Source organism: Malus sylvestris, chromosome 12 (genome assembly GCF_916048215.2).
Source record: "Malus sylvestris chromosome 12, drMalSylv7.2, whole genome shotgun sequence".
Taxonomy (NCBI): Eukaryota; Viridiplantae; Streptophyta; class Magnoliopsida; order Rosales; family Rosaceae; genus Malus; species Malus sylvestris.
In genome coordinates, this window is record NC_062271.1 from 31,021,016 (window position 1) to 31,047,963 (window position 26,948).

The 26,948-nt window shown below is 36.8% G+C and overlaps 3 protein-coding genes and 1 long non-coding RNA gene across 8 annotated transcripts; 3 read left to right on the forward strand and 1 right to left on the reverse strand.

Moving 5' to 3' along the window:
* Nucleotides 1-752: 752 nt before the first annotated feature.
* LOC126592550 (ethylene-response factor C3-like) lies at nt 753-2,931 on the forward strand. Its single transcript, XM_050258267.1, has one exon. The coding sequence runs from the start codon at nt 878-880 to the stop codon at nt 1,622-1,624; it is 747 nt and encodes a 248-aa protein (XP_050114224.1). The 5' UTR covers nt 753-877; the 3' UTR covers nt 1,625-2,931.
* Nucleotides 2,932-12,515: 9,584 nt separating this feature from the next.
* Nucleotides 12,516-16,837, reverse strand: LOC126594315 (uncharacterized). 4 transcript variants are annotated; one of them, XR_007613208.1, is made up of 9 exons: nt 16,739-16,837; nt 15,900-16,190; nt 15,010-15,153; nt 14,659-14,726; nt 14,504-14,554; nt 14,343-14,402; nt 13,826-14,257; nt 13,199-13,264; nt 12,744-12,891 (listed from the first exon to the last, which is right to left on the reverse strand). XR_007613208.1 is itself a non-coding variant. In XM_050260557.1 (9 exons), the coding sequence occupies exons 2-8, from the start codon at nt 16,045-16,047 to the stop codon at nt 13,210-13,212; spliced, it is 963 nt and encodes a 320-aa protein (XP_050116514.1). In that variant the 5' UTR covers nt 16,048-16,190; nt 16,739-16,837; the 3' UTR covers nt 12,744-12,891; nt 13,199-13,209. The 4 variants fall into 4 exon arrangements, 3 of the variants coding, with proteins under 3 accessions (XP_050116517.1, XP_050116514.1, XP_050116516.1); XM_050260557.1 differs by having other exon boundaries at nt 13,199-13,269; XM_050260559.1 differs by having other exon boundaries at nt 13,199-13,269; nt 15,900-16,112; nt 16,739-16,830.
* Nucleotides 16,838-19,338: 2,501 nt separating this feature from the next.
* Nucleotides 19,339-20,989, forward strand: LOC126592512 (uncharacterized). The gene is made up of 3 exons (XR_007612662.1): nt 19,339-19,606; nt 19,731-19,889; nt 20,006-20,989. It is a non-coding gene; the product is annotated as an uncharacterized LOC126592512 (long non-coding RNA).
* A 1,600-nt stretch (nt 20,990-22,589) lies between these two features.
* On the forward strand, nt 22,590-26,948 carry LOC126593715 (serine/threonine-protein phosphatase PP1 isozyme 3-like). 2 transcript variants are annotated; one of them, XM_050259820.1, is made up of 4 exons: nt 22,602-23,028; nt 24,694-25,253; nt 25,599-25,874; nt 26,616-26,948. In XM_050259820.1, the coding sequence occupies exons 1-4, from the start codon at nt 22,854-22,856 to the stop codon at nt 26,631-26,633; spliced, it is 1,029 nt and encodes a 342-aa protein (XP_050115777.1). In that variant the 5' UTR covers nt 22,602-22,853; the 3' UTR covers nt 26,634-26,948. The 2 variants fall into 2 exon arrangements, with proteins under 2 accessions (XP_050115778.1, XP_050115777.1); XM_050259821.1 differs by lacking the exons at nt 25,599-25,874; nt 26,616-26,948 and adding an exon at nt 25,411-25,562 and having other exon boundaries at nt 22,590-23,028; nt 24,694-25,277.

The following is a 26,948-nucleotide window of genomic DNA, read 5'->3' on the forward strand; positions in this document are numbered from 1 at the left end:
AGGGTTACTGATATTTCTTTTTTGAAAATGTTTTAAATTCGAATATCGTCTTTTTAGCTAGTGATCAAAGAAATAAACTGCATAACAGCTACCCTATTGGCGTCAACTTATTCAATAATTAAGAAGAGTTTATAAACCTAATTAATCAGAAAATGTGGTCTAATGTATGGTTTTGGCTTGGGTTGATGTTCTTTTAGATGATCGTTTCCTTCTAATCACTTTGAGCGAAAAGCAGGTATGTCGACTGTTGGGCCAAATTAATGACAATCGTGGATATAGTCTGGCTTGCCTAACGACTTATTTCACATACATACCCTCTTGTCCAAGTTGTACGGAATCAAGTTGACCATCCCGTTTTAATTTTAGCTAGGGTTACCAGATGGAGTTAAGTATGTGACAAGGACATGCAACACAACATAGTCCATGTTAGATCCGGCGATGCAAACATATAACTTGCAAGTGGAGGCCTTAACCCCAAAAGTAACATCGCACAATGAAATCATCGGGCAGACGTCAAAAAAATTCTTTTAACTGCTGCAGCCGCCATGTCCATCGTCCTCTCTGAGTTTCTTTGACTCACGTGGGATCAACCCCTTCCTCCCTTGGTCTCCATTCACGACCGCTTAGATGTTATTCAAATAATTCATCTCTCTTTCTATCCTTTTCACCATTATTTTTATTTATTTTTATATATTTTAAAACATGGATCCTAATGGGACCTTAATTCCCTTCTCTCCCTATATAAAGTCCTATGCGTTCAATTTTTTTTTTAACCCCAAAACAGACATCACTCACTGAAATATCCAGTCCAATACTTGTTCAAAGTATAGAGCTAGAAGAAGAAACTCTGCAAATTGTTATTTCTTCCCTGAGTAAGATGGACTCTTCGTTCTTCCAAAACCCTAATTCTGAATTCTCGTTCGAATCTTCTTCTTCCTTCAACTCTCGAGAATATTCTCACGATGGTCATCTCTCATGGAACGTGTTCAACTCTAATGATCATCACAACCAATCAGCCTTTCCCCAACTACCCTTTAATGAGAACGACTCAGAAGAAATGCTTCTATATGGAGTTCTTGCTGAGGCGCCTGCAGGAGATGGGAACTCATCGGGTTCAATAGTATCATCCACTCACTCCAAAGACCAAGAAGAAGTGAATTCTTCTAGTGCCACTGCTGACGAAGATCAAGTGATTGCTTATAGAGGTGTTCGGCGGCGGCCGTGGGGAAAGTTTGCTGCAGAGATAAGAGATTCGACGCGAAACGGTGTTAGGGTTTGGTTGGGAACTTTTGACACGGCGGAGGCTGCTGCTTTGGCTTATGACCAAGCAGCATTTGCAATGCGGGGGTCTTTGGCGGTTCTCAACTTTCCGGCGGACGTGGTTTATCAGTCGCTTGTGGAGATGGAGTATGGCTTTGAAGATGGTGCGTCTCCGGTGTTGGCCTTGAAGAGAAGGCACTCCATGAAGAGAAAGTCATCGACGAACAAAAATAATAAAATACTGTACCGTAATCAGCATCAAAAGAACGATGAAGAAGATGATTATCAGTTGGAAAATGTTGTGGTGTTTGAGGATTTAGGCGCAGACTATTTGGAGGAGCTACTCAGTATATCTGAGAGCTAGCTGTACTCCCTGATAGGAGCATATTTATGCGACTTAGTTAGCTTGTTCTTGTGCATTTACGTTGTATTTCCTTAGTTATTTTAGTGTTCAAAGTTATTTTTGTGTGTTTTCAGACTCTAAGTACAAAGAATGCAAGAAGATGCATTTTGGAGGCCTTTGGAGCATGTTTCGGGCTTGAAATGGATAGCAAATGCATGAGCCAAGTGGATGGACGAATTTGAGAACTAAAGAGGCCAAGAATATGAAGAATTATGGTCCAAAAGATGAAGAAAACAGCCCAAAAATCTGTCACCCCAACTTGCATTCCTTGCCATGCAAACCACATAGAATTCCCTTTGGATTCCATGCCATGCTTGATCACTCTTGTCCCCTACATAATTTCTAATTTCATGCTTTAATTCATTTAATTATTACACTCAATTGCTTGATACCTCTTGTTCCCTTCACTCATTAGATTTTAGACAACATTTACATCCATTACATGCACCAATTGATGCTCCATCATTCACATTTGGAATCCAATGCCATGTGCAACACATGTTGTTGCACCTTTGACCCATTTGTTGACACATTTCACCTCCCTTTCCATCTCTATGCAATGTACACAATCATTCATGCTCCCTAACTACAACACCACTCCATTTTACCCTTCACACTTTGCATCATTACTTCATTTTCACCTTTGGACCATTGCACACCACACACACAAATTGCCATGCATTTCATCCTTAACCTAACCTGATTTTCTAAGGTTTTTGGGGCCTATAAATACATGTTTACACCCCTTGGCCAAAGGACAATCCCCCATATTCATCATTTTATCACAAAAATTCGTCCATACACACCCTAGGAAGCAAAACACCTCAAAAACACCATTCTAGTGCCTAGAAAACATAACAGCCACTCCACCTTCTTCCACCCTCTTTGCCTAGTTCTCCACCACTCTCCAACCATCAAACACTCCTCCACACTCACCCTAAACCCTTCCATACCATTCCTCATCCATTCTACATCATAAAACTACCCAAAATCTGTCCATAACCCAATCTGCCGCAAGCAAGGGAAAGGAGGAATCTTGGATGCACTTGCTACCAAGTTGGAGCATTTTAGGTGTTTTCTTTCCTTTGATTTTAATGTCTAATTTTATGTATCTTTGCTTTGTGAGTATGAGGAACTAAACCCCTCTTAGTTAGGGGGTGATTCGAAACTATGTTCATACTTGCAATATGATTTGATTACATCCAGTTGTGATTCATAAGTTGTGAATTCAATTTACTTATCCGATCGTATAAAAAATGATTTGTGTATGTTGTTTGAGAGTGCACGCTTAATTTTCATGCATGAATTTAACGCTAGAATATAAGGGAGTTTCACCTAATCGTTATGAACTTATATTCCCAAGTAGTGAAGGTTGCTAGTCACAATCACGTTAAGTAAATTCTTGGCATAAGTTTCATGCAAATCATAGTAACGAGTGCCTCGTCAATGCTTATGTTTTTCATAGAACTTAATGATTCTTGTTTGTATCTCTATTATGCAATTCATGTAGGGAACTTGTAGGGAATGTTTTGGGTTGTCGTATGCAATCATCCAATCCAATAACTTGTGGAAAAACTGAGGGTTAATTAGTGCAATTCACGGTTAATTTGGGGCGTTGAGTATTCATAGCTTATCGAAAAGCAACTGGAAATCGTTTTGTATGCAAGTGTGACATGTGTGGAGAAGAACCTCCTAGCTAGCCTTCCATCCATAAGTTTCATTCAAATTCATTTTACAATCTGTTTTGATTCACTTAAATTTGTCTAAGAATTTGTTTACTTTGTTCTTGTCTTAATTTAATTATTTTCGTCCAAAATCAACCCCATCTTATCTCTTTGAGTCATATTAATTAGAACTTGTCTTAGATTATGTTTTTAAGTGTTTTAGTTCATTAGAAAACCAAAATTTGTCCAAGTTTGTGTTAGAGTCCCAAAACTGCCCATATTGTGTGTTTAAGGTAGTTTTGAGTGTTTAGGGGCTGTTTTGAGTCTTTTGGTTTGTTTTAATGTTTTAAAGTATAGTTTTGCATTCTTTGAGTCTAGTTAGTATTTTAAACTTTGTTTTTACGTTTTCAAGTCAGTTTCCAAGTGATTTAGCAATCCCTCATAATCCCCGGCCTAGAACGATCCCTACTTACATACTTTACTACAATTGATAAAAAGAGGGTTTAATTTTGTGTGTTAACTTATTTTTCACATCACTCCCATACCACGTTACTTGTGTTTTTGGTATCCAACAGTCTGAAGCTATACGTGGAGCGAGCTGTCGTTAATCACATAGGTCCATCATGTGTCAAGTGTTAACCACACCATTTTTGGACCTTGTATTTTTGTTTTCTATTTTTGGGAACGTATGTGGAGAAGAATCAGAAGATGACGGTCACTATAGCTAATTACTCCTTTCTTTAATTATACTTATTCACTTTTTGTAATTGCCTTGTTAATTTTCAAGATAATGGATGAGTAAAGTGTTTTTCCATGATCAAGAGTACTAGTGTACGTACAGTTGTTTGCTATTTTAGTCTGTAATATTTGATTAGATTAACTTGGAACAAAGAAGATAAGATTTTGTTGGTGTTTGACCTTGATTATGACCGTTCGAACAGTTAATAATTAATTAGTTTACATTTGGAAACGGGTGCAATCGCAACCAAAGATTTACGTATAGGTCACAAACTTATTTTTTAACAATGTTTGGTTACTCAAGGACGAGTAGAAACTCCTATTAAAAAAAATTAATGTTTGAATTACATAGTTTTGTGCTTATCATTAGAACCATTTATATTATGAATCACTTTGAAAATATCATCTTTGCAAAAAAGAATTAAACTAAGGTCGTTTAGTCAATCTATTGTCATAAATACATAGACGGTTAGTAGGTGCTTTTACCAATTTTGTTTATCTGGTTTTATACAATTCGATGACTAAACGATCTTAGTTTTAATTAATTTTTTGCATATGCGATCTTTATAGAGTGATTTATAATATAAATGGTTCTGATCATAAACAGGAAAATCTATAAATTAGAAACGAAAAGTTTTGAGTAAAACTCCTACTCATTCTTTAAGTAGCCAAGTGTTGTTCCCCATTTTTAACCTCTTACACATTCTTTGTTAATTTATGTCCCTTAATCTTCTTCAATTCATTTGATTCAGCAGCCGAAAATTGAAAGAAGTGTGTAAGAGAAAAAAAAAGTGTGTTGATAGCACCATGTACCCTTGCTGCACAAAAAAGCATGTACATGTGAGTAACCTTGGTGCATGATTTTTTGTTTTTGTTTTATAAAATGCTCGTGCTTCATGATATATTGGTATTGTTGGCTTTTGTATTTTGTAGTATTGAATCTGTGACTAGAGAAGCCAAAACGAATTAGCTAATCTACAACAGTTTCATTTTCTCTACCATTCTCATGTTAAGTGTCAAAAGAGAAGCCAAATTTGCCAGATCATCCAGTGTCAACTTAAATAACGATAGTATATGGTCAAAACCTAGACGAGTACCAAGTTGACCAAGTTACTAAATCGGATGCAGTATGCATGAGAAACTTTTTATCCTTTTTTATGAAATTGTGACATTCACACGCCTCTTACTATTTTTTACACACCTTTTAAATTATAATTGTTAGATAGAATAAATTAAAAAAAAATCAAATGACAAAAATTAATTAGAGGTGTGTGGGAAATAAAAGTGGATATAGCACCACCCTTCTTATTAATAAAAAAAAGGGACACTTTGGATGCGGTCCCTAACTATCAATATTCTTTGATTGAAACCTTATTAGTTTTTAGTTTTTTATTGAGGTCCCTGACATTAATGTAATAATGTAAGTTACTAAATTTTTTAAATTAAAAATTAAAAATTGAAATTTGTAATTGTTTATATTAATGAGATTTTAAATAAAACCCATAATTTATGGGATTAAAAATAATAAAATATAAATTATACTCTCTATTATATTGTGTGTGTGTGTGTGTGTGTGTACATATATGTATGGGTACATTAACCAAAATTAACAAAAAAAGTTATTGTACCAAAACATTGATACATTCTCAAATCAACAAAAAAGAATGTACCCATATAAGTTTAAACATGGATTAAAAAATTTGAATGGATTTTATATTAAAAAAGGGTACATTTTACATATAACAAATTGATATATTTGAGAATGGGTACATTTAAGATTAAAAAAATTGAAAAATTATATGAATGGGTACATTTAAGATTAAAAATTAAGAATCTTTTTATATATATAAAAAACTAATAGGTACAAACTTAATTTAATTTAATTTTTTATTATTTTGGAAATGTTTGAATTGAAAATTAATTTGAATTTTAATAGAGGTGTGAGTATTAAACCCTAAATTAATTACTAATTTTTTTATTAAAAAATTATATAATAAACATGTAAATTCATTATCACATTAATGCTAGGGACTTGAATCAAAATTTGATAACTAATAAGATCTTAGTTAATAAACAGTAAGAACTAGGGACCGGATACTAATTTTTCCTAAAAAAAAACACTTTTAATTCTTTGTTTGTACCATACTTGACCAATCTCGAAATTACTGAGCACCGGTCAACGTTATACTGTTAAAGACCCAAAAGAATTTCCCTCCAACCAGAAAGTCAATCACAGCGCGACACGTGTCGACATCAGAAACCAATCACAACACGACACGTGTCAATGTCAGAATGAAACTAGAAACTCTCTTCTATAAATAGATATCATTCTCTCACAATATTTCATAATATCATTTGTACTAAATCATTCACTAGTACTCACAAAATGAGAGCTTGAACCTATGTACTTGTGTAAACCCTTCACAATTAATGATAACTCCTCTACTCCATGGACATAGCAAATATGGGTGAACCAAATACATCTTGTGTTTGCTTCCCTGTCTCTATCCATTTACATACTTATCCATACTAGTGATCGGAGCAATCTAGCGAATGTCACAAACTTAACACTTTCTGTTGCACCAAAGTCCTCGCTGATTTTATGCATCAACATTTGGCACCGCTCTCCAAATCTCGAGAGCCAGACTCCCAACAGGATTACGTGCTCAAAAATCGAAGAAGCACCGCCCTCCGAATCTCAAGAGCCAGACTCCCAACAAGATTACTTTCTTAAAAATCGAAGAGACACTGACTCTTGAATCTCAAAAGTCAGACTCTCAACAGGATTGCTTTCTCAAAAATCGAAGAGGCACCGTTCTCTGAATCTTGAGAGCCAGATCCCCGACAGGATTGCTTGTTCAAAAACCAAAAAGGCACCGCTCTCCGAACTTCGAGAGCCAAATTTTCTTGGATAAAGCTTGTCTGCAATCTTCACACATAACATCAGCTTTCTAGATACCACAGACCACTTTTTCAAAGTGCTCTGACAAAGTTAAAACACGTGAAGCTTGTAGCTCCCACTACATTGCTATGACCAAGAAGGGTAAAGGAATAACACTACTACTTGTTGTTAGGGAGACTCCTATATATGTCGACCTCCATCCTCCACAGCCAGGCAGACCTGCAAATAAAAACAATGCTAAACTTTTCTTCACATCCGAGAGGGCACTCTCAGCAGAGTCTCTCGAAATACTCAGCTTCTTTTCCTCACGATAATACCTCTGCAAACAAGCCACACCAGAGTAAGTGTATCTCATATCATCATGGTTAAAAGCAAGAGTATCCCATATCATGCTTTTTCCCTGTCTTTTCCTTTGGCTTTGTTCTTACCTGCAAGACAAGGAGAAAGAGAGCAATCAGTCAACACTTGGAATCAAGCTTCCAGTCAGGAACTGATTGTCTAGAACCCTTTGCCTGATTACTTACCTGACATTGCTCTCGAGTACTCATCTTCAATATCTTATGCTTCCAGAGAAGATACCACATCTGCCTGAGAAACAAATATGGCAAGTGAGAAGGATACAAGGAAGCATGTGGAGACAAGTGTAACAGAACACGTGCCGAAACATCCACTACTTTGTCAACAACAAAAGTATCCCATATCATCAGGGTCGAACGTACTCTAGATTTGATGGACTTGTTTTGACCCTCAAATTCTTGAATCAGCCTTATACTCTGGAGGAAACCAGAAAACCCTCAATCCCGGTTTAAGAATAAGCATGTGGAAAGTTACTTCTTCAAAAGCAAAAGTATCTCATATCATCTCTTCTTCATTTGCTTCTCCTTATCCTTGTTGCTGTTTACGACACAATGAGAATGAGAATAATCAACCGAAAGCAGAAGTCGAACAATCAACAGGAAGCCGAAGTTAAACAATCAACCGGAAGCCGAAGTCGAACCTCTAATCCAGGTTTCTTGCTTGGAAGTCTGATTGTTTACCTTGTCTATTACCTCATTCGGCAAATCTTCTAGCTCGGCAACTTGGGGGACTCCTACTATAGGGTTTGTATCGCACTTGACCAAGCCCGAAACTACAAGTAAGCTTCAAGTGAAATTGATACATTACCTTGTGCATCTTCATCGGTTAAAGATACCACCTCTGGATGGAGGAAAAGTACTTCCAGAGAAGATGCCACATCTACATATGAGACAGATAAGATAAGTGAAAATGATACCACACTTCAGTACTTAGAAGTTTCGTGATTACTCAATAGCTTGGATCTTGCAAGTCCCCAACCGAGGAGCTTCCCTCACTCGGGAACTTAGGGGAGCACTGTTTGTACCATACTTGACCAATCTCGAAACTACTGAGCACCAGTCAATGTTATACCGTCAAGAACACAGAAGAGTTTCCCTTCAACCAGAAGGCCAATCACAGCGCGACACGTGTCGACATCAGAAGCCAATCACAACACGACACGCGTCAATGTCAAAATGAAACTAGAAACTCTCTTCTATAAATAGAGATCATTCTCTCACAATATTTCCTAATGTCATTTGTACTAAATCATTCACTAGTACTCACAAAATGAGAGCTTGAACCTATGTACTTGTGTAAACCCTTCACAATTAATGAGAACTCCTCTACTCCGTGGACGTAGCTAATCTGGGTGAACCATGTACATCTTGTGTTTGCTTCCCTGTCTCTATCCATTTACATACTTATCCACACTAGTGACCGGAGCAATCTAGCGAATGTCACAAACTTAACACTTTCTGTTGTACCAAAGTCCTCGCTGATTTTGTACATCAACATTCTTCATTCTCCTAAGTATTAACACACGAGGTAGAAATCGACTGGATTTTTTTAGGGTTTGTTTGAAAAAACTTTTAAAATTACTAAAAACGCTATTGGAGAATGTCTTTTGGCTCCAAAAGTGTTTGAAATGCTTTCTGTAAGAAACATCAATTATGTGTTTATTGCAAGAACCACATCAAGTGTTTTTTCATGATTCAGTTGTATTTTTATTAATGATTGGTTCCAAAATATTTTTACTAAAACGTTTTCAGTCATTTAAAAACACTTTTAAACGAGACTTTTATGTTTAGGATGACTATTAGTTGATCTTTTTGTTTATTTGACTTAAAAGTCAGAAACTAAAAAATGGTATGCATGATAGAAAAACGTACGTGGAAATCCTTTTTCTATGGCTAAAGCCATATTAACCATGTGATGTCGGATCCAATAGGATCTCCTTCGGATTCTTTTAGTGAGAATTATAGGAATTTGTGAATTATGTCCGTTTATCGTACATCGTACGATTAATTTTTTTCAAGTACTTGTGTTTAATTTTAAATAAAAATATTTAAAATAATTTATGACTGCATGATATACGATGAACAGATACAATTCATTAATTCTTATAATCTTCATAAAAAGAATCCGACGTGAATCCGATTCATGTTAGATACTCAATTAACCTGGCGCCCCTTTGACCACTTCGAGGTGTTTGATCTATGATGAAGAAAACAATGACCTGCAGCAGCTTTTTCACTCAAGGGTCGAGGCAAGGCAATGGCAGTAGGAATGAGGAACCTCTTCGGATCCTCATATTGTATTTGTTTATTATACATTATGTAGTTAATTTTTATCAGATACTTATTGTGTTTAATTTTAAATAAAAATATTTAAAATAATTTATGACGGTACGATATACGATGAACAAATACAATGTAAGAATTTTTAATATTCTCACAAAGAAAATCTGAAGAGAATTTTCTTTCATTTGTAATTTGTATTTGAGGTCAAAACCTTGTTATATTGTCGGCAAGCAACAAGTGGGAAAAGAAACAAATGAAATCAAGCAACACCAGCCATGGCACTTCAGAGAGATGTAGCAACCCTGCTTTTTATTTTCCTGATTTTTCTTATTTAAATCTCTTCGGATTTGTAAATTGTAATTGGTGCTCGCTCCTCATGCAGTTCTGCTTTCTTATTATGTTTCTCCTTCTTTTGACCTGGTTTCTTGGGCTTATGTTATCATGTGCTAGAATCTCTATAGATTCGTGTTATCATGTGTTACAAGAGATTGTCTTGTATGGAATAGATTTACCGATAATACAAGGTTATCGTGAAGAAAGTCTTACGTATGATTTTGTATTCCTAGTTAGGGACACTACAACTCATTTTACAAGCGAGAATTTTTTTATTGTGACGGGAACACGGGTAGTACACTACATGTTTTTATATAAGTAGTGAGAAATTTTATTTTTTTAAGTTAATAATTTTTTAACACATATATCATATTATTTTTATAGTGACATATAATGTACTAAATGCCGGTCATATTGAAAAATCTCTAGTTACAAGCAAGACATTACGCTAATTTTACTATCTTGGGGTTGGGCACTCGGTTACGTGATTGGCCTTTTTGGTTGGGCCTTGCAGTATAATAAATAAAATATACAAAAATAAGAGAAGGAACATCATTAAAGAAATTTTTAGTTGTGACGGGAACACAAGTGGTACACCACGTATTTTACTAGGAGTGATGAAATTTTTTATTTTTTAAGTTATTAACTTTTTAACACACATATCCCACAATTTGCTTAGTGAAACGTGATCCACTACTCCGTGTACTGGTTACACCGAAAAATCTCTGCTCAGTAAACGTAAAGAGTCAATCAGCGTTCTTTTAGAAATATCAAACACAAAATTAACCTAACAAATCAGAAACATAGATAACTGGCTAGCATGGTGTAGAAGAAGTTGAGGGCATGCGTCGTGGTGGTGGAGGATGCGGCAAAAGCTTAACACTGGTTTTTTGAGGTGCAGCAGGGGAAACAATATGGCCCGGTCTGTCGTGTGTCAGGGAAGGCGGCGTTCTAGCTCCAGTTCTCCGGCCTAACTTCACCTGTTGTCTATTGTGACCAGCTGCAGAGAAACCACCAACAACATTTTCAACTTCAAGCACCGTACTTGCATCCTCTATATCTATATATCTATGTATGTCTATATATCTAAAAAGCCAGAATTTCCGTTTGGCTAAATTTTCAATAAATTCAGACTCCATTCTCTTCAGGTTTGCAAACTCTTTACTTAACAGTAAGCTATAAGCAATATTACTTAATTAAGTAAATTATAACAATGGTTCCTCAACTAAAAATTCATTACCATTGGTCCCTCAACTCATCAAAACGTGTAGCTATAGTCATTTTCGTCAACTCCGTCAAAATTTTGTAAAAATGAGTTATGTTGGAAGGACCAGTTAAAGTTGAGAGACCATTGCTCTAATTTGATTAAAGTTAAGAGACCATTTATCCAGCTAAATTAAAGTTGAGAGACCATTGATACAATTTTTCCTATTTGATTTTCCATATTTGTTCCTTGATTTAGTCTCGCGTGCATGACACATATGACGGAAGTTCTAACAGAGTTGACGAAAATTTTAGCGGACCACCTTATAACGCACATCACGCATGCACAGACAATCCTGTTTCTGTATATTCTATCAATCGCAAACTGAGAAGTAAGAAGGAAGTAAAAAAACATGGCTGAAACTTCAAAAGTGCTTCTTGAAAAAGCGCTCTTATAAACCAAAAGCAAATTATAAGTTTCTTTACCAAACGTATGGCCAAATATTGATAGGGAAAATGGAGTAAGTGCTAGCTAACACCAGTACGTAATTAGGTGCATAACTTTAATATCAAAGATGATGAAGGACACCAGAGGAGATAGGACCCAGCATTTGAATTAAGGTGCTGAACTGAAGCTAATACCTTCTTCAGCAAGGATGATCTGAATCTCCAGTCGTACTGCAAACATTGTATTTAAAAACATAACTTATTAAGGCTCACCTTAACCGCATCGATCCTTTTGTTATGAATCTCTCTTTATATGACGACAATGGTGGTGGTGATGCCCGCGATGGTGGTGGCGATGGCAGTGAGGATGGCGGTGGTGGTGATGAAAATGGTGGTGACGGTGGAGGTGATGGTTGTGGAGATAATGAATCTGATAAAGATGGTGGGGTGAAAACATTGGTGTCTGTATCTGCCAACGAGTAGGAGGAGGAGGAGGCGGTCTGGCGAAATGAACTGGCGGCTACCGTGACTGAATAGAGGAGGAGGCGGCGGAGATCGACTACGAATGAGATAGGGCAGAGAGGAAGCTGCTCCAGAATGAGTGGCCACATTCATCAACACTAATAACCTCATCAACAACACAAAATACGAAACACCCAATTATACTAAGCTCTGTTGCAAATACAAGAAGCCAACACACACTTCTTATAACCAAAGGACAATTTGTCAAACCTATGGCTGGAAAGCTCTATCTAACTCGAGCAACTTACATGGTACAGGACGTCTTCCCTGTTATGGAAGCACTCCTTATTAACTGATCGATCAGACAAAAAATAATTTCCACACAACCTAATGGAAAAATAGAGTTTCACACAAATGTAAAAATTGGAAAAGGAATAAATTCTGTATAGGTTGCACAATGCCAATACCCAAATGCAATCTTTCTATTAAATTTTCCGCGAATTTCAGCACTTTATCACAATCCAACGCACTAAACTACACTTTTTAAAAACGATGAATTCAACTAAATTACTTGGTACTTAATTAGTTTCAAAAGCTAAAAATTTGGATCTAAGAAGGATACCAAACAACTGTACTTATCTCATCACCCTAAACTAAACACAAACCATTCCTAGTTACAGATTACAGATACAATACAATACAAGGATGTAGAAAAGCATATTCCAAGTTGAAGATCCACTTTGCCATAACATCTTGCGAGCAACGAGTGATATTTGCAACAAGTTCCACCTTCAAAGAATAATTGAAGAATCATCATAGCTTCATCACTCTCACCCACCGCTGCAGCAAAAACGTAAAAGTTATTGACAAAGTCTTCAGGTCAGGCTATTCACAGTCGTTATTATTAAGCGAAAAAGATGGCATCACACACGCCATATATTATCATGTTTAACGCATCCTGACCATTATCATTAGGTTACTAAAAATCGGATACTAGAGCTAGGGTATGCTATGCTTGTCAAAAAGAACTAGGATATGCTAATAAATCCACATATGACAAATATCATTTACAACAGTCTCCTTTTCCTCTATAAGGACTTTTTTTTTTTTTCTTTCAACCAAGAAGTTTTGGGGCATCGATTCTCACCAATGTTTGCATTACTCAAGCCCAAAGCCTCGCTTCCGCTTTGTGTGCTCCCCTCTAGGCTGAACGCTGCCCTACCGTTGCATTTTTTTTTAAACCAAGTAAGAACAATCTATTATAGTTCCATTACATGTCCAGTCCACAACCACAAAATTCTATGCAGCCTTGTAGTAATGCCTTTGATTAAAATGACCCAACCTCAAATCAAATATTACATCCAACTACACAAAACACAAAACCAGATTTACAGATAAATCCGATTTTGTTTTTGTGCCAAAAACTGAACACATTTTTGTACTACAAGCAATTGAATTATGTATAATTAAAAAATATGTTCATAAGGCAGGGTAAGAAAGACTAAGATACAAGTAGAGACAAACACTAGTGATGTAGTACAACGGAAAAATAGAAAACAAAATTACGTGTAAAATTGTTATATTTTAGCTTTTTTTATTGAAATTACTCTTCAAGGCCATGCGTACAAATAAAATCAGAATGAAACTTGACCTTCTAAAATATTAAGTGATTGATCAGACTAGTTAAACTAGATTGACTTCACACAATTATTATAATGGAAGCCATGTGTGCATGCACTTGTTTCATACAAGTCCGAGTGAAGAAACTTCATACCTTAGAAGGTGCACCAGGTTGAGGTCTCAAACCTCCAGAATAAGGTTGGCTGTGGCTGCCGACTCCCTTGTGCTTAATGGGACTTATTTGCTCCTTGTTATTAGATGTCAATGCCCCTTTATTAGAGGTCTCATTGAGGTTAGCAGATGGCATTGTATCCTCTTCAACAGATTGACCCTTTAATGGAAGGGTCGTTACAGATGTCTGTGCATCTTGAACTTTCTTGGAGAACTGTGTAGCTGCAGCACGGGCACCAGCTATGGCTGCAGTGAGACTCGATGATATCTCAACTTCAGATGTTCTAGATACAGGGACATGCACAGAGATAGATCCTGGTTTCAATGAAAATGGATCTTGTGGATTTGGAAGTGGAAACTTTACTGGAAGGGGACTATTAACTGGGGAAAGACCTCTAATTGCACCTTCATATATCTGAGACGGGTAAGTAAGTAAGTTAGGTCCATTAAAAACAGTAGCAGAGAGAGAGAGAGAGTAAATTTTTGTGCACAATACGCACCTTCTTTTCCAAGTTATAGACTCCTTGGTAGCCACGCATCTCAAATGGAACTAACAGTTTCTGCAATAATTGAAGGAATAAAAGCTTAACAATATCTGATTTGTACTTCTTCCAAATCATAGAATTTGCCAGAAATGGAGCAATGCAAAAATAATACACACCTGTGGTTGCTCACAAAGCCAACACATATCAGTTAATGCTTCCAGCCTCACCTGCATGTGAACTAAATCAGTCAGAGCTTAATCAACAGTCTCAGAACCCATGAAACCATCACAATATCATGAATCAAACAGTCATTAGTAAAAAGGTAGCCCACCCCTTCAGGTACCATCTCCCAGGATGCAAGTTCTTCTCGTCTAAGACATCCAACCACTTCGACACACCCTATCTCAAAGATGAAACCATAATTTGTCAAAATTTGTCTGTGTGTGATGTCTAGAGAAAACCACCTAAGCAAGGAAGACAAAAATGAAATAGTTTCGTTCTTTTAAGTTGAATTAAGATTGATCAAAAAGAGCACGCAACCGCCTCACCCTCAGAATGTTATTTATCCTCCCTGACCAAACACTGGAGATAAATTCATTGGGAAGAAACTCAAGATGTATTTATGCAACACATGCACAAAAACAAGAAACATGCATCAAACAAAGTACCAAACTTGGAATACCTAAAAGTCTTGAAACCGGATAATGTTCTGGAAATTTAAGATCCGTGATTCCATCAACTGCATAAATTTCCCTGTAAAATTCTTCCATTGCTTTAATAGTAGCCTCATCAGGAACCTTACCAGCGGCATGAATCCAAAGACGGCCTTCAAAAGACAAATTCAAGGATTTAGAAAAATGCACATCTCAGTCAAAATTAAAATAACCATAACAAGAAGAATCCAATAACAACTATCACAACAAAAAAAAAATATCAAAACTGAAGAAAAAAAGGAATAACTGAACTAACACTTGATATTCCGCATTCAAATTTAACCGACGAATCAATCTTTTGCTCAGAAATCAAACTCTTATAAGTCAAAAACTTGCTTCTCTAAAAAAATAAGATCCAAACTTTGCAGCTTACTTAAAGTTTCTACTTGTTCAGTTCCCAGCTAACAAAAATTCTAACACTCCCACTTAACGAACTAGCTAGCAAATAACAGACCACATTCTCAAAAGTTCAAAACTTTATACTCCAACATCAAAAAGATAAGATTAAACCAAAAGTGTATCAGAAATTTGAACTGAATTCGGAGATTTTAAGGTAAATTTCTCACTCTCTCACTTTAAGAACTAGCTAGTAAATAACAGACCACATTCTCATAAGTTCAAAACTTTATGCTCCCACAGCAGAAAAACATAAGATTAACTCAAAAGGGTATCAGAAATTTGAATTGAATTCGAAGATTTTAAGGTAAATTTTAACATTCCCACTTTGCGTGGTAGCTAGTTAATACCGGACCACATTCTCAGAAGCTCAAAACTTTACACTTCAACAACAAAAAACATAAGATTAAACCAACATGGTATCAGAATTTTGAACTGAATTCGAAGAATTTAAGGTTGAAACCTCTGATAGGGGAAGGCCAGGACCTGCCCTCGACGCGCTTGATGCCATAAACCAGTAAAGAAGCCCATGGTTGGTGCATAGTCAAACATGGGTTTCTGTAATTCCCAGAAGAAGCATGTCCTCCTCCTCCTCCTCCTCCTCTTCTCATCTCTGAGATTCTTCAGATGGGATTTCGGCCGTTTGATCTGATTCTCGCGCCGCTTTTTCAGTTAACTGGAAAAAGGTTCTGTATTGACGACTTTCTAGCGACGGTGGTAAATAAGGAGGCAGATTGTCTGCCCTTCCCATTTCCTCGTATTCGTGTGGTCATGATTAAATCACGTCAACATTTTATGTTCTTATTATTTTTTATGTTATTATTTCTATAAAAAAATTAATATAAAATATTAACGTAGTTTAACTGTGACCGTACAAAATAGAAAGGGATGGAAGAAGCTCTGGTAAATAATGAATGTGTTTCGATCGGTCAATTTGGTGACAGGTGTCAATTACACGTGTGAGGATAGAAATTTAACACTGTAAATCCATTAACCCACGCAAGATTCAATGGTTGACGATGACTCTCTTATGTGCAAAGCGCATATTAATTTTAACGATTTTTTAATAAATTATTTAAAATTAGCAAACGAAGAAAAACACAAAGACCAATTTTGCCAAACTGAAAACATGGAATCAAATTGCGCGGTAGGGTAAAAGTAAGGGAATTAGGCGTCTAGGGAGTTTTGTTCATGGGTAGTTTCGTCATTTTACTGTAGATTGTGAAGGTAAAAAAACGGTTGTTGAACATCAAAACGGGAAAGGATCCTATCCGGATCCCATAAGTTGCCTGCAAAACTTACCTCCAGCACATCAACGAAGCCATCGCAGCTTCTTCTTCTTCCTCAAACAGGTCCGCGAAGCCACGGTCGCAACCTTGCCTCAAACAAGAGAGTGAAGACATCGATCCCGACGACATCGTGTCTTCTTTAAAGTAGGCTGTTGCCGTGTCACCACCGTGTCTTGTGTTGCAGACTCTATGAGTCAACCACGACTTGAGAATGCTCCGCCTACTTTAATGGAGAAGAAGAAACGTTGTCGTACTTGCGAGTGTGCAGTTTGCCTTCGGAAGGCCTGCAACGACATTCTATGCCCCTACTGGAATAGGGTTCCGGCTGGCGTGACTAGTGTTGGCGAGGGCTCTGAAATAGCTTGTGTGCGCCGTCTTCGCAATGATAATATGTGTGGGCACAATATGGCGTATGCTCGCGCCCTTTTCTTTGGTGATTGTTTTAACCAAGGAAGAAAATATTGGTAATATCGGAAATATCGGTAGTCCGAAAACACGGAAATATCGATGGAAATATCGGGATAATATCGATATCGATAAAAATTACATGGAAACCACGGAAATTGTAAGAAAAACTTGGAAATTTTTAATGAAACTTTGTAGGATGTTTATTTAGTCAATTATCTATTAGTTTATCACAAAAAATTGGAAGGAAATGCATTGCATGATGGATTTAACTGATTTAAGTTGATTATATAGCGAGCTGGCATACATTGTGAGTGTAGAAAATATGTAGTAATTAATGAAAGAAGTTTAAACACACCATAATCATTTATATATAATTAATTAGTACAATATTTGGAGGTTTTATTTAGGATATTAAAAAAAAAAGGGAAGTGAATAAAATGATGAAGAATAATGTGCCGAATTTGACACTTTAAATTTCTTACACATAAGAATAAGACTAAACTTTAATTTGGATGCCGATTATGTTTTTTCAAGTTTATATAAAGTAAAAGAATTGAATTTTGGAAGCCAGGAGTGTGTCAATTGAATTTTGGCCGGCGTGCAAGGTATCAATCTCTTCGTCTCGTCGAGTAGTACAACTTTCCTTTTTGTTTCACTCAATTTCGTTGAGTATTGAAAAAGTTATACTCATTTGAATCTTACCCAGTTTCCGGCGACCTCAGTGGCTTTCGAGGAAATTTCCGGCCAAACCACAATGAGTCAGACGTCGTGTGAGGTACCATTCTCTTCGTCTCTTCGAGGGCTACAACTTTCCTTTTTGTTTCACTCAATTTCGTTGCGTATTGAAAAAGTTATACTCATTTAAATATTACCCAATTTCTGGCGACCTCAGTGGCTTTCGAGGCAATTTCCGGCCAAACCAAGGCGAGTTGGCCGGCGTGCAAGGCATCAATCTCTTCGTCTCGTCGAGTAGTATAACTTTCCTTTTTGTTTCACTCAATTTCGTTGAGTATTAAAAAAGTTATACTCATTTGAATCTTACCCAGTTTCCGGCGATCTCAGTGACTTTCGAGGCATTTTCCGGCCACACCACGACGATTCAGACGTCGTGTGAGGTACCATTCTCTTCTTCTCTTTGAGGGCTACAACTTTCGTTTTTGTCTTGCTTGATTTCGTTGATTTTTGACAAAGTTATGGCCGTTTAAAGTGGGTGTAAATTTTCGGCCGAAATTCTGATTTTCTCCTATTGGGAGAGTCCCACATCGCCCATGCTTGCTCACTGCCCTCGCAATTTTTCCTATAAAATCCACATTCCCCTGCTCAGTAAGCCATATCTTGTACGCCCTTTGGGCTATGATCAAGTGATGAATGTGTTGAGTTTTCTCAACATATTTAAGTATTTTTTAGTATTATGTGTCCATATTATCGATAATTTTGAAAATATCGTAATATTATTATTGATAATACTCCGATATTTTGACGAAAATCATTTGGATAGTTAAAAAAATATCGGATCTCTAAAAAAACGATAATATCCGTGATATTTTGCCGATATTATCGATTTTTTCTTCCATGGTTTTAACTATGGCCACGATATTTTTGACTGCCCGATACAAGATGTGGGAGCTAAGTCGAACCATGACTCCATCTAGACGTATTGTATTACCACCCTCCCGTATCGCACAAGTCACCGGAATTATCCATTGTAAAATAATAACCGCGTATGAGCCTGTGGAAGCTGAGGATTTCCTGTAGAGGTGAATGTTCTGCGTAATTTTCTCTTTAGTATTTTAGATGCATGCTACAATGCTTCTCTCGATCTCATGCTGCAGATTGTTGGTTATTGTGTTACAATTCATATTTGGTGAGTTCTAAATATTTCCACTGTACGGATTATATATGGAGTGGATACCATATTTTTTATACAAGATTTGACACAAAGTCTTAATACTGGTTTGGTACTTAGGTGCTTTTATAAAAAAAAGTGAGTATAAAAAAAAAAAAAAACTGACCTAAAAAATGTGTTTGGTAAACACTTAAAAACAACTTATTTTCACAATTTTAGGTGAAAAAAAAACTGAAAACGTGAAGCAGCAAAAATGAGCTTATTCTCACAGCACAGCAGAAACAGTTTTTTTTCAAAGCACAGCAATACCAAACCAGCCCTAACCAGGCCCGGCCAAAGCGCAGTGCAACAGGGGCAATTGTCCAGGGCCCAAAGTTGAATGGGGCACCCAAAAAACAAAATCCAAATAATTAGGTATAAAAAAAAAATTTGTCCAAAGCCCAAAATAAAGGTTGTAGGCGATAACTTGTCCAGATTTTGGGGATTAAAAATCAATATAACATAAAGGGTATCTGAAGGGGACAAGTCGTCCAGGTTTTGGGCATGGAGGAGAGGCATAAGATTCAAGTTTTTCAAAGGGAGCTCCCTCTCTGCTTGGAGCTTGTCACCCAACTGCCTAAGCCCAAGGTACTACGGAGAACACAAACGCTTCTTAAATTTCAGCTTAATTTTTGTGTTCTAAGTCGGAAGCTTCGTTTCTTTTGCTTGAATTGTTCTGGTTTCTGTTTTCAAAATTGGGGTTTTTTTGTAGCTATTGAGAGGTGCAAGCAGCAGATTTCAGATGCAACCGCAAATTACCTGCATGGACAATCTAAGTGTTCTGAGCAGACTTCAAGTGAGGGGCATGTTTTTGAGGAATTCATTCCATTAACACGGATTTCATACAACTCCAGATGCACCACTCGAAGAGGTATAAAAAAAAGACTCCACCTTCATCAATTTTAGTAAATTTTGTGACTGCCCTTTTGTTTGGTTGCTTATAAAATTTGAGGTGAAGAAGTGGAAAGTATTGATTTTTAGGTGTAGGGTAATGGCAGGAGGAGCAAGTTAAAGGCTATAGTGATGGAGATGAAGAGAAATGGGGTGCTTTTCAGCCTTTCCAAAGGAAAAAAAAAGCATTGGAAAGACAAATTGACCAGTGGCTAAAGAACCTTCTTCGGCTCCGGCTACTAGTTCCACCACGGACACCGTGAGTGGAGACAGTGGTGGGAACAACAAGAACAAAGAGAAAGATGGACAGGGAGACGAAGGCGAAACTGGTCACCGGAGTTGCACCGCCGGTTCTTGCATGCTCTTCTCTTCAACAACTTGGTGGTTCACATGGTATGCAGTTGAGATTAATTTAGTGGGATATGTTATTTTATATGATTGGATGAATATGTGATTGGATTAGGATGTATTGGATGTGTTTAATGCGTTCTGCGTATATGTGATTTTCCATCTGTTTTTAATCATAATTTGGTTGATGTGAAAAATTTTGCACATACATATAGAAATTGGAAGGCATTTTGCATGCTACTAGTGATGATTTTTTTTACACATACATGTGATTAACCTCGCAAAATATTTATTTTAAACATATGTTTACTAAAAAGGGCACATTTTGGACTTTCGCACTGGGCACCAAAAAACTCAGGACCGGCCCTGGCCCTAACCATTGGATTATCCCACTATCAATGGTTGAGATTTAGCATGACAATTGCGTAAAACTCACCTGAATACTCTAGTTCTATTTGTTGTGTTTGTTTGATGATTTCCAGTGACTTTATCAAGTTGGATATTGTCCTTGACATAGTAACCAGCAGCTGTGCTTCCATCTCCGGACGTGATACTATGATTGCAAAGCATATCTGCCTTGCAATCATGAAGTTTACCATTGAATGAGGAAGTGTAGAACTCTTGATCAGATGTACATTGTAAGCTTAAATTGTATCGCAATAACAATAACGATAAGTGCTGTAAAGATCATAAAAAGATTACATTCACCAAAAGGGTTTTACCATCAAACAAGGATGATTGCTTTATTGAAAAGTCACTTTTGTATTAGAGACAAAGAAAAGTAACAAATATGTAATTCAAAATGGTAAAAATATCGGTCTTTGTACTCAAGGTCGAGGTTATGTGTTCAGTTGTCTTTTTAACACCCAGTAAATTACTTTGGAAATTTTCCATTCAATATGGTATCAAAGATACACTTTTAAAGTCACATAATTATTATTTAGATTTTCTACTTAATCACCTCCTCGTTTAAAAGAACAGAACTATATACACTGGAATGAATGGTTATCTTGATTCTTTTAGAATTGGGAAGGTAAGAAATTTCTTAAGAAGTTACACAATTTTTCTTTAATAGTTTGGAAAATAATTGGTGAAACAGACTCTCAGAAATTAAACCGTAAAAATTGTTTAAAAAGTTAAACTACTCGACAGACTAGAGTCTAGACTACTGGAGACAAACCCTTAAAGGGGTGTTTGTTTCTCCTCACTAAAGTTCATTGGACTGAACTAGACTAAAGATTAGTCGAGTCCCGTGTTTGTTTCCTGGCTAGACTAGTTTTAATAGGATTAGCTAGGACTCGCTTTCACTAACAACCTCACTAGCCGTTCTTAGCATGTTCCCCCGAAAACCATTGGATTAGCTAAGAACTTCTTCGGCCTGCTCGAATCACCTTCCCGACCTCGATTTCAACGACACAAGCTTCAAGCGCAGCTTCATCTCCAACGACGAACTCGTCAACTTCTTCATCTTCTTCTCCTTCACTGCTTTGTGGCTTTGAAGCTACTGATTTTGGCTTTGCCTTCGGCTTGCCTCCTCATCAACTGGGTCATCTCCGCCATGACTGCTTCGCAATCTCAGTAAATCAATTTTTGTTTTGGGTTTTTGGGTTTTTTTTCCTAGTTTCTGGGTTTTTTTTTTCTTCTGGGATTTGCAGGTTTAATTGGTTACTATATGGCTTGCCTTTCTTTTTGGAATCTCTGAAGGCTTGGCGAATGGTTAACCAACAAATTCTCTTAATTAAACAAGAAAAGTAAGAGATTGATGCATAATTTGATAGAGAGAAAATGATGGAGAAGATAAACGAGGAAGGGTAAAGGAAGGAAGGGGAAAGAAAATTTGCTTGGGTCCATTCATTTCCAGACTTCATTACCCTTTAATTATTAATTTTTGTTTAATTTTTAAGCCAAAAGTGAATTAAAAATGGCAAAAAAAATATAGACTGTGACTTAGTCCGACATTGCACCAAACGCTTCACTAAATTAGTTCAGCTTAGTCTAGTTTAAGCCAGTCCAGCTTAGTCCATAAAGTTAATCCAGTTCAAGACACTCCGATGCAACTAACGTAAGTACTTAAAAGCGAATATACCTAAGTTCCGAAAAATCATGTTTTCTACCAAAACAACACATTCATCTTGTTGAATAAAACAAAAGGAAACCCAAAAACAAGAAAAATAATCTTAAATTGTTCACTCTTCAATCAGTTGACAAAAGAACAAGTGTACACACACACACACATATATATATATATATTATATAGAATACACACACATATACATAATTATTTTGTGCAAAAGTTTAAACTTTAAAATTTAAAATTTTGATTAGGAAATAAATTAAGGATCACCCATTTCCTCCCAGTCGCTCTCGCTCCTTCGTCTGCTCAGAGTACACCACTCCCTCCAACACAGAAACGGTATCCTTTTCCACAGAAAACGACAGCCAGAAGAACGCAACCCACCAAATCCCCCACCCAAGAGTCTCATGCTTTTCTTTCACTCCGTCTCTTCTTCTTCATCATCTTCCCTTTCTTCAAGTTTCAGTCTTCCAGTTTTCAAACGAACCGTTGACTTTGTAGTCGTTGACCAGCTCCTGTGAAATGGACCAATCGGTTCTGGACGACATAATCAACCGACTTCTCGAAGTCCGAGGCCGACCCGGGAAGCAGGTCCAGCTGTCGGAGTCTGAGATCCGGCAGCTTTGTCTGGTGTCTAAAGAAATCTTCTTGCAGCAGCCTAATTTGTTAGAGCTTGAAGCACCCATCAAGATTTGTGGTATGTTTCTCTGCAAAACAACCTTAATTTTGTCGTTTAATTTCGAAATTTAGTGATGGGATTTGTTCTGTGGGTTTCAATTAGTTGGGGTTGATTGGAAAGTTCAGTTCTTTGATTTGTTTAGGTTGTGTGAACTCATCTTTTGGGGAAATTTTGGATGTTTTTGTTTCTGACCGATGTTTGTTTTTGTGGAATAATCCGTGAAAATCGGTGTGTTGTATGGCAAAACATTCATCTGAGTATACAAGTCATCGAATTGTTCCATTTCGGATTGTCATTTGATAAATTAGTGAGCCAATGTTTGTGCTTTGATAACAAGGGCGACCCCAAGCCAACAAGGCTCCCGGCATTGCGAGGGTCGGGGGAACCTCAGCCTTAACCTTGCTTTGCAAAGATGTTGTTTCCACGACTCGAAACCATGACCATTCGGTCACAAAGAAGCAACCTTTCCGCTGTGCTTTGATATTCGGGGTAAATTGTTTGAGGTCGCACAATATGTTCAATACTAGGATTGGATCAGTCAAACATTTTTGTGCTTTGATAATTGCGAAGGTTGTCGTGTGCTTTGGTAGTGAGTATAGTTTGGTTACTGATTTTGGGCATGAATAGCTTACTTGGAACAATTTTGGATGATTCGGTTACAATTTGGTAAACCTTTTAACATTTCAATTTGGTAAACCGTGTTAATTGTTTGTAGAATTGCATTTGTACAAAATATTGTATCATAGACTTTCAACTTTTTATTGCCGAAGGATATTGTAGAAGATCGGATGAAATAGAGAGCTCTACTGCAGTGTCTGCTTTATACTCATGTCAAGTAATGTAACACTTGTGATCTTGTTAAAAATGCAAAGAAGCTTGGATATGTAATCGTTGTGTGTGTTGTGTTTATATATTTGTGCACGAGAGTATGCTAAAGTTCAGATATATTTTTAGATGAAAGGTGACCTTTTTTATTTATGATATTGGAGGGGTGTTGCATAAAATTGTGATACCTGCACACAAGGTTGATAACGTGAAACAGGGAGGGTGTGTAAATCCATCCTTCTCACAGAGGTTGTGAGTTTCAATATGTATATTCAATTGCTCTTATTTTCTTCTTCTTCTTTCATCATTCATTCAAAGTTTGTTATTGACCAAAAGAAAGAACGAAGTAATTTATTATTAATCAACTGATAATAAAGTAACTTATTTTGTAGATTGTTAGTTGGTAAGTCTAGTTTTGCAGACTATGTAAGTTATGAAGATATGTGATCTTTTCTGAATTAATTTGAGGGATGTGAAAAGTGGGCATCTGGCGTTGAAAATTAGTTTGTTGGAAGATGATGGTAAGCTAAGGTTTATGGGTACTCTGAACAATAATAAAAACTTAATCTTGTAACCGGAAAACCTAATCTAGATCATTGCGCTGGGAGTTATGGGTTATTATATTCTAGTAATGAGGTACATGACTTCTTTGTGAAAGCTCATAATTTGTGCTCATTTCATCATTTCTGTCTTGTAAAGTTGAACAGATCAAATAATGTAGAAAGATTCAGTCTGATTGCTTAGTTTATATGCTTTTACTGATATTCTTATGTCTTGCCTACTTTTTCATATAAATGACTTTAGTTTTCAACGATTTAATCTCATGAATTCTGAAAAGTGAACTGCTTATCGTTTAAGGTGATATACATGGTCAGTACTCCGATCTTTTAAGGCTTTTCGAGTACGGTGGACTACCTCCTAAAGCCAATTACTTGTTCTTGGGGGATTATGTGGATCGGGGAAAGCAAAGTTTAGAAACAATATGTCTTCTCCTTGCATATAAAATAAAATATCCTGAGAATTTTTTCCTCTTGAGGGGAAACCATGAATGTGCGACCATAAACCGTATATACGGATTTTATGATGAGTGTAAGAGAAGATTCAATGTGAGGCTATGGAAGACATTCACAGATTGTTTTAACTGCCTTCCAGTGGCAGCTCTGATTGATGAAAAGATTCTCTGCATGCATGGCGGTCTTTCTCCCGACCTGCATAATTTAGATCAAATCAGAAATTTAACGCGGCCAACAGATGTACCAGAGACAGGTTTACTCTGTGACCTTCTCTGGTCTGATCCCAGTAAAGATGTTCAAGGTTGGGGAAGGAACGACCGTGGAGTTTCGTTTACATTTGGTCCTGACACAGTGACGGAGTTTCTTCAGAAGCATGATTTGGATCTCGTTTGTCGTGCTCACCAGGTTTTATTGCTTGGCGTTTTTTCAGTTCAGTTCATATCCTCTTTACACTTGCAGGACTGTATATACCTGTGGGAGCCAAACATCACTTCCTATCTGGGCTTTTTTGGTCGCGGGTTTTGTGTGGTTCTAATTTCTTTTTTACGTATTTTTAATCCAGAGAAATTGTCATCTCTTTGGTATAAGAATGAAGCCCTTGGCATTCCCAGACCTCCACTGCTGGTGTAGTGGTAGTGGCAAATGTTGCTTCTTTCTATACAGTCTTGCACTGACTATTGAGGATATGGAATTTTAAATTGTTTTCATGCTTTAGAATAATTAGTTATGTTTTCCTTTTATCATTGACAGGTTGTGGAGGATGGCTACGAGTTATTTGCCAACCGCCAACTTGTGACGATATTTTCAGCACCTAATTATTGTGGGGAATTTGATAATGCCGGTGCCATGATGAGTGTGGATGAGACATTAATGTGCTCTTTTCAAATACTAAAACCTGCAGATAAAAAGCCGAAATTCAATTTTGGGAGCATGACTACAGCTAAGCCTGGAAATACTTCGTCTGGAGTTAGCGCTTTTGCGAGCACAGCAACAGCTAAGCCTGGGAACACTGTTACAGGAATCAGGGTAATTGCAACCTTTTACTCAAGAAACAAAACTTTGTTTTATGAAGGAAGCTTTAGATGGCATGTTAGACATTTACAGCTTGAATTTTCCACTAGTTTGCTTGTGTCACATCATATGGTGTCTGATGGCTTTCGCTTGCAAGAAAGCCACTACCATGCTTGCTTCTATTATTCCGATATTGCAAGATGATTTACTATGATTATCATTGTAACAAAGAAAAAAATTATGTTCATAAGATGTGCATTTTCTTTTCGAATTTGGTAGATAACATGTAAGCATATGCGTTCACTTCTACACTATGTTTGGTCTTTCGGATTTGGTAGATAAAAAGATTTGTTTTCTGTTTAAAATTTCAAAGTTCTCATCTTGCTCCTACGAATTATATTCTGTTGTAATTCGTTTCCAAGAGTTCTGATTGGTTTCCCCTGCATCAGCTTTAGGACCATCATTCCGGTTGTCCTTGAATCTGGGGAGTGAATTGCTTCTTATTCCATTATGCCAAAACTTTTCTGGCAAGCAAATGTTTTCTTTTTCAGAATCTTTACCCACGAAACATCTATTGATGTTCAAAAGCGGTTATAAATTTTGTGGTTTACAATCTGATTGATTTATTTGCGTATGTAATATCCCGGTGGTTTATTCTTGATGCATCTCATTCAATACATTACGAATCTGTATGTCAAATTGTCGATGAAGCATTTACGCATTTTGATCAAAATGTACATTTTGTTTTTCTTGCAGTCCATGATGCACAGGTAAGATGTTTGATTTGGCGGAGAGGGAAGGTGCCGAAGCCCGGTTTGTATCATGATCGAGCCAAGGGTTCCATCGGGAAGCATGAGAGCCAACTTAATTTCACTGTAATCACTAGAAAATAATGCAGAATGGTATAAAGTTGGGTTAGAAGGTAGAAGGCTGTGTATCTTCTTCTCTTCGTCCTTGTACACTAATTGGCTGCTATGAATTATTAGTCTCTCCGAGGCCATGGAAAATGTCAGAACAGCCAGATGCCTGTGATGAAATTCGGGAAATTTTTCTGGGTCTTGTTAACAAAATATCTCTCTTGCATGTTCA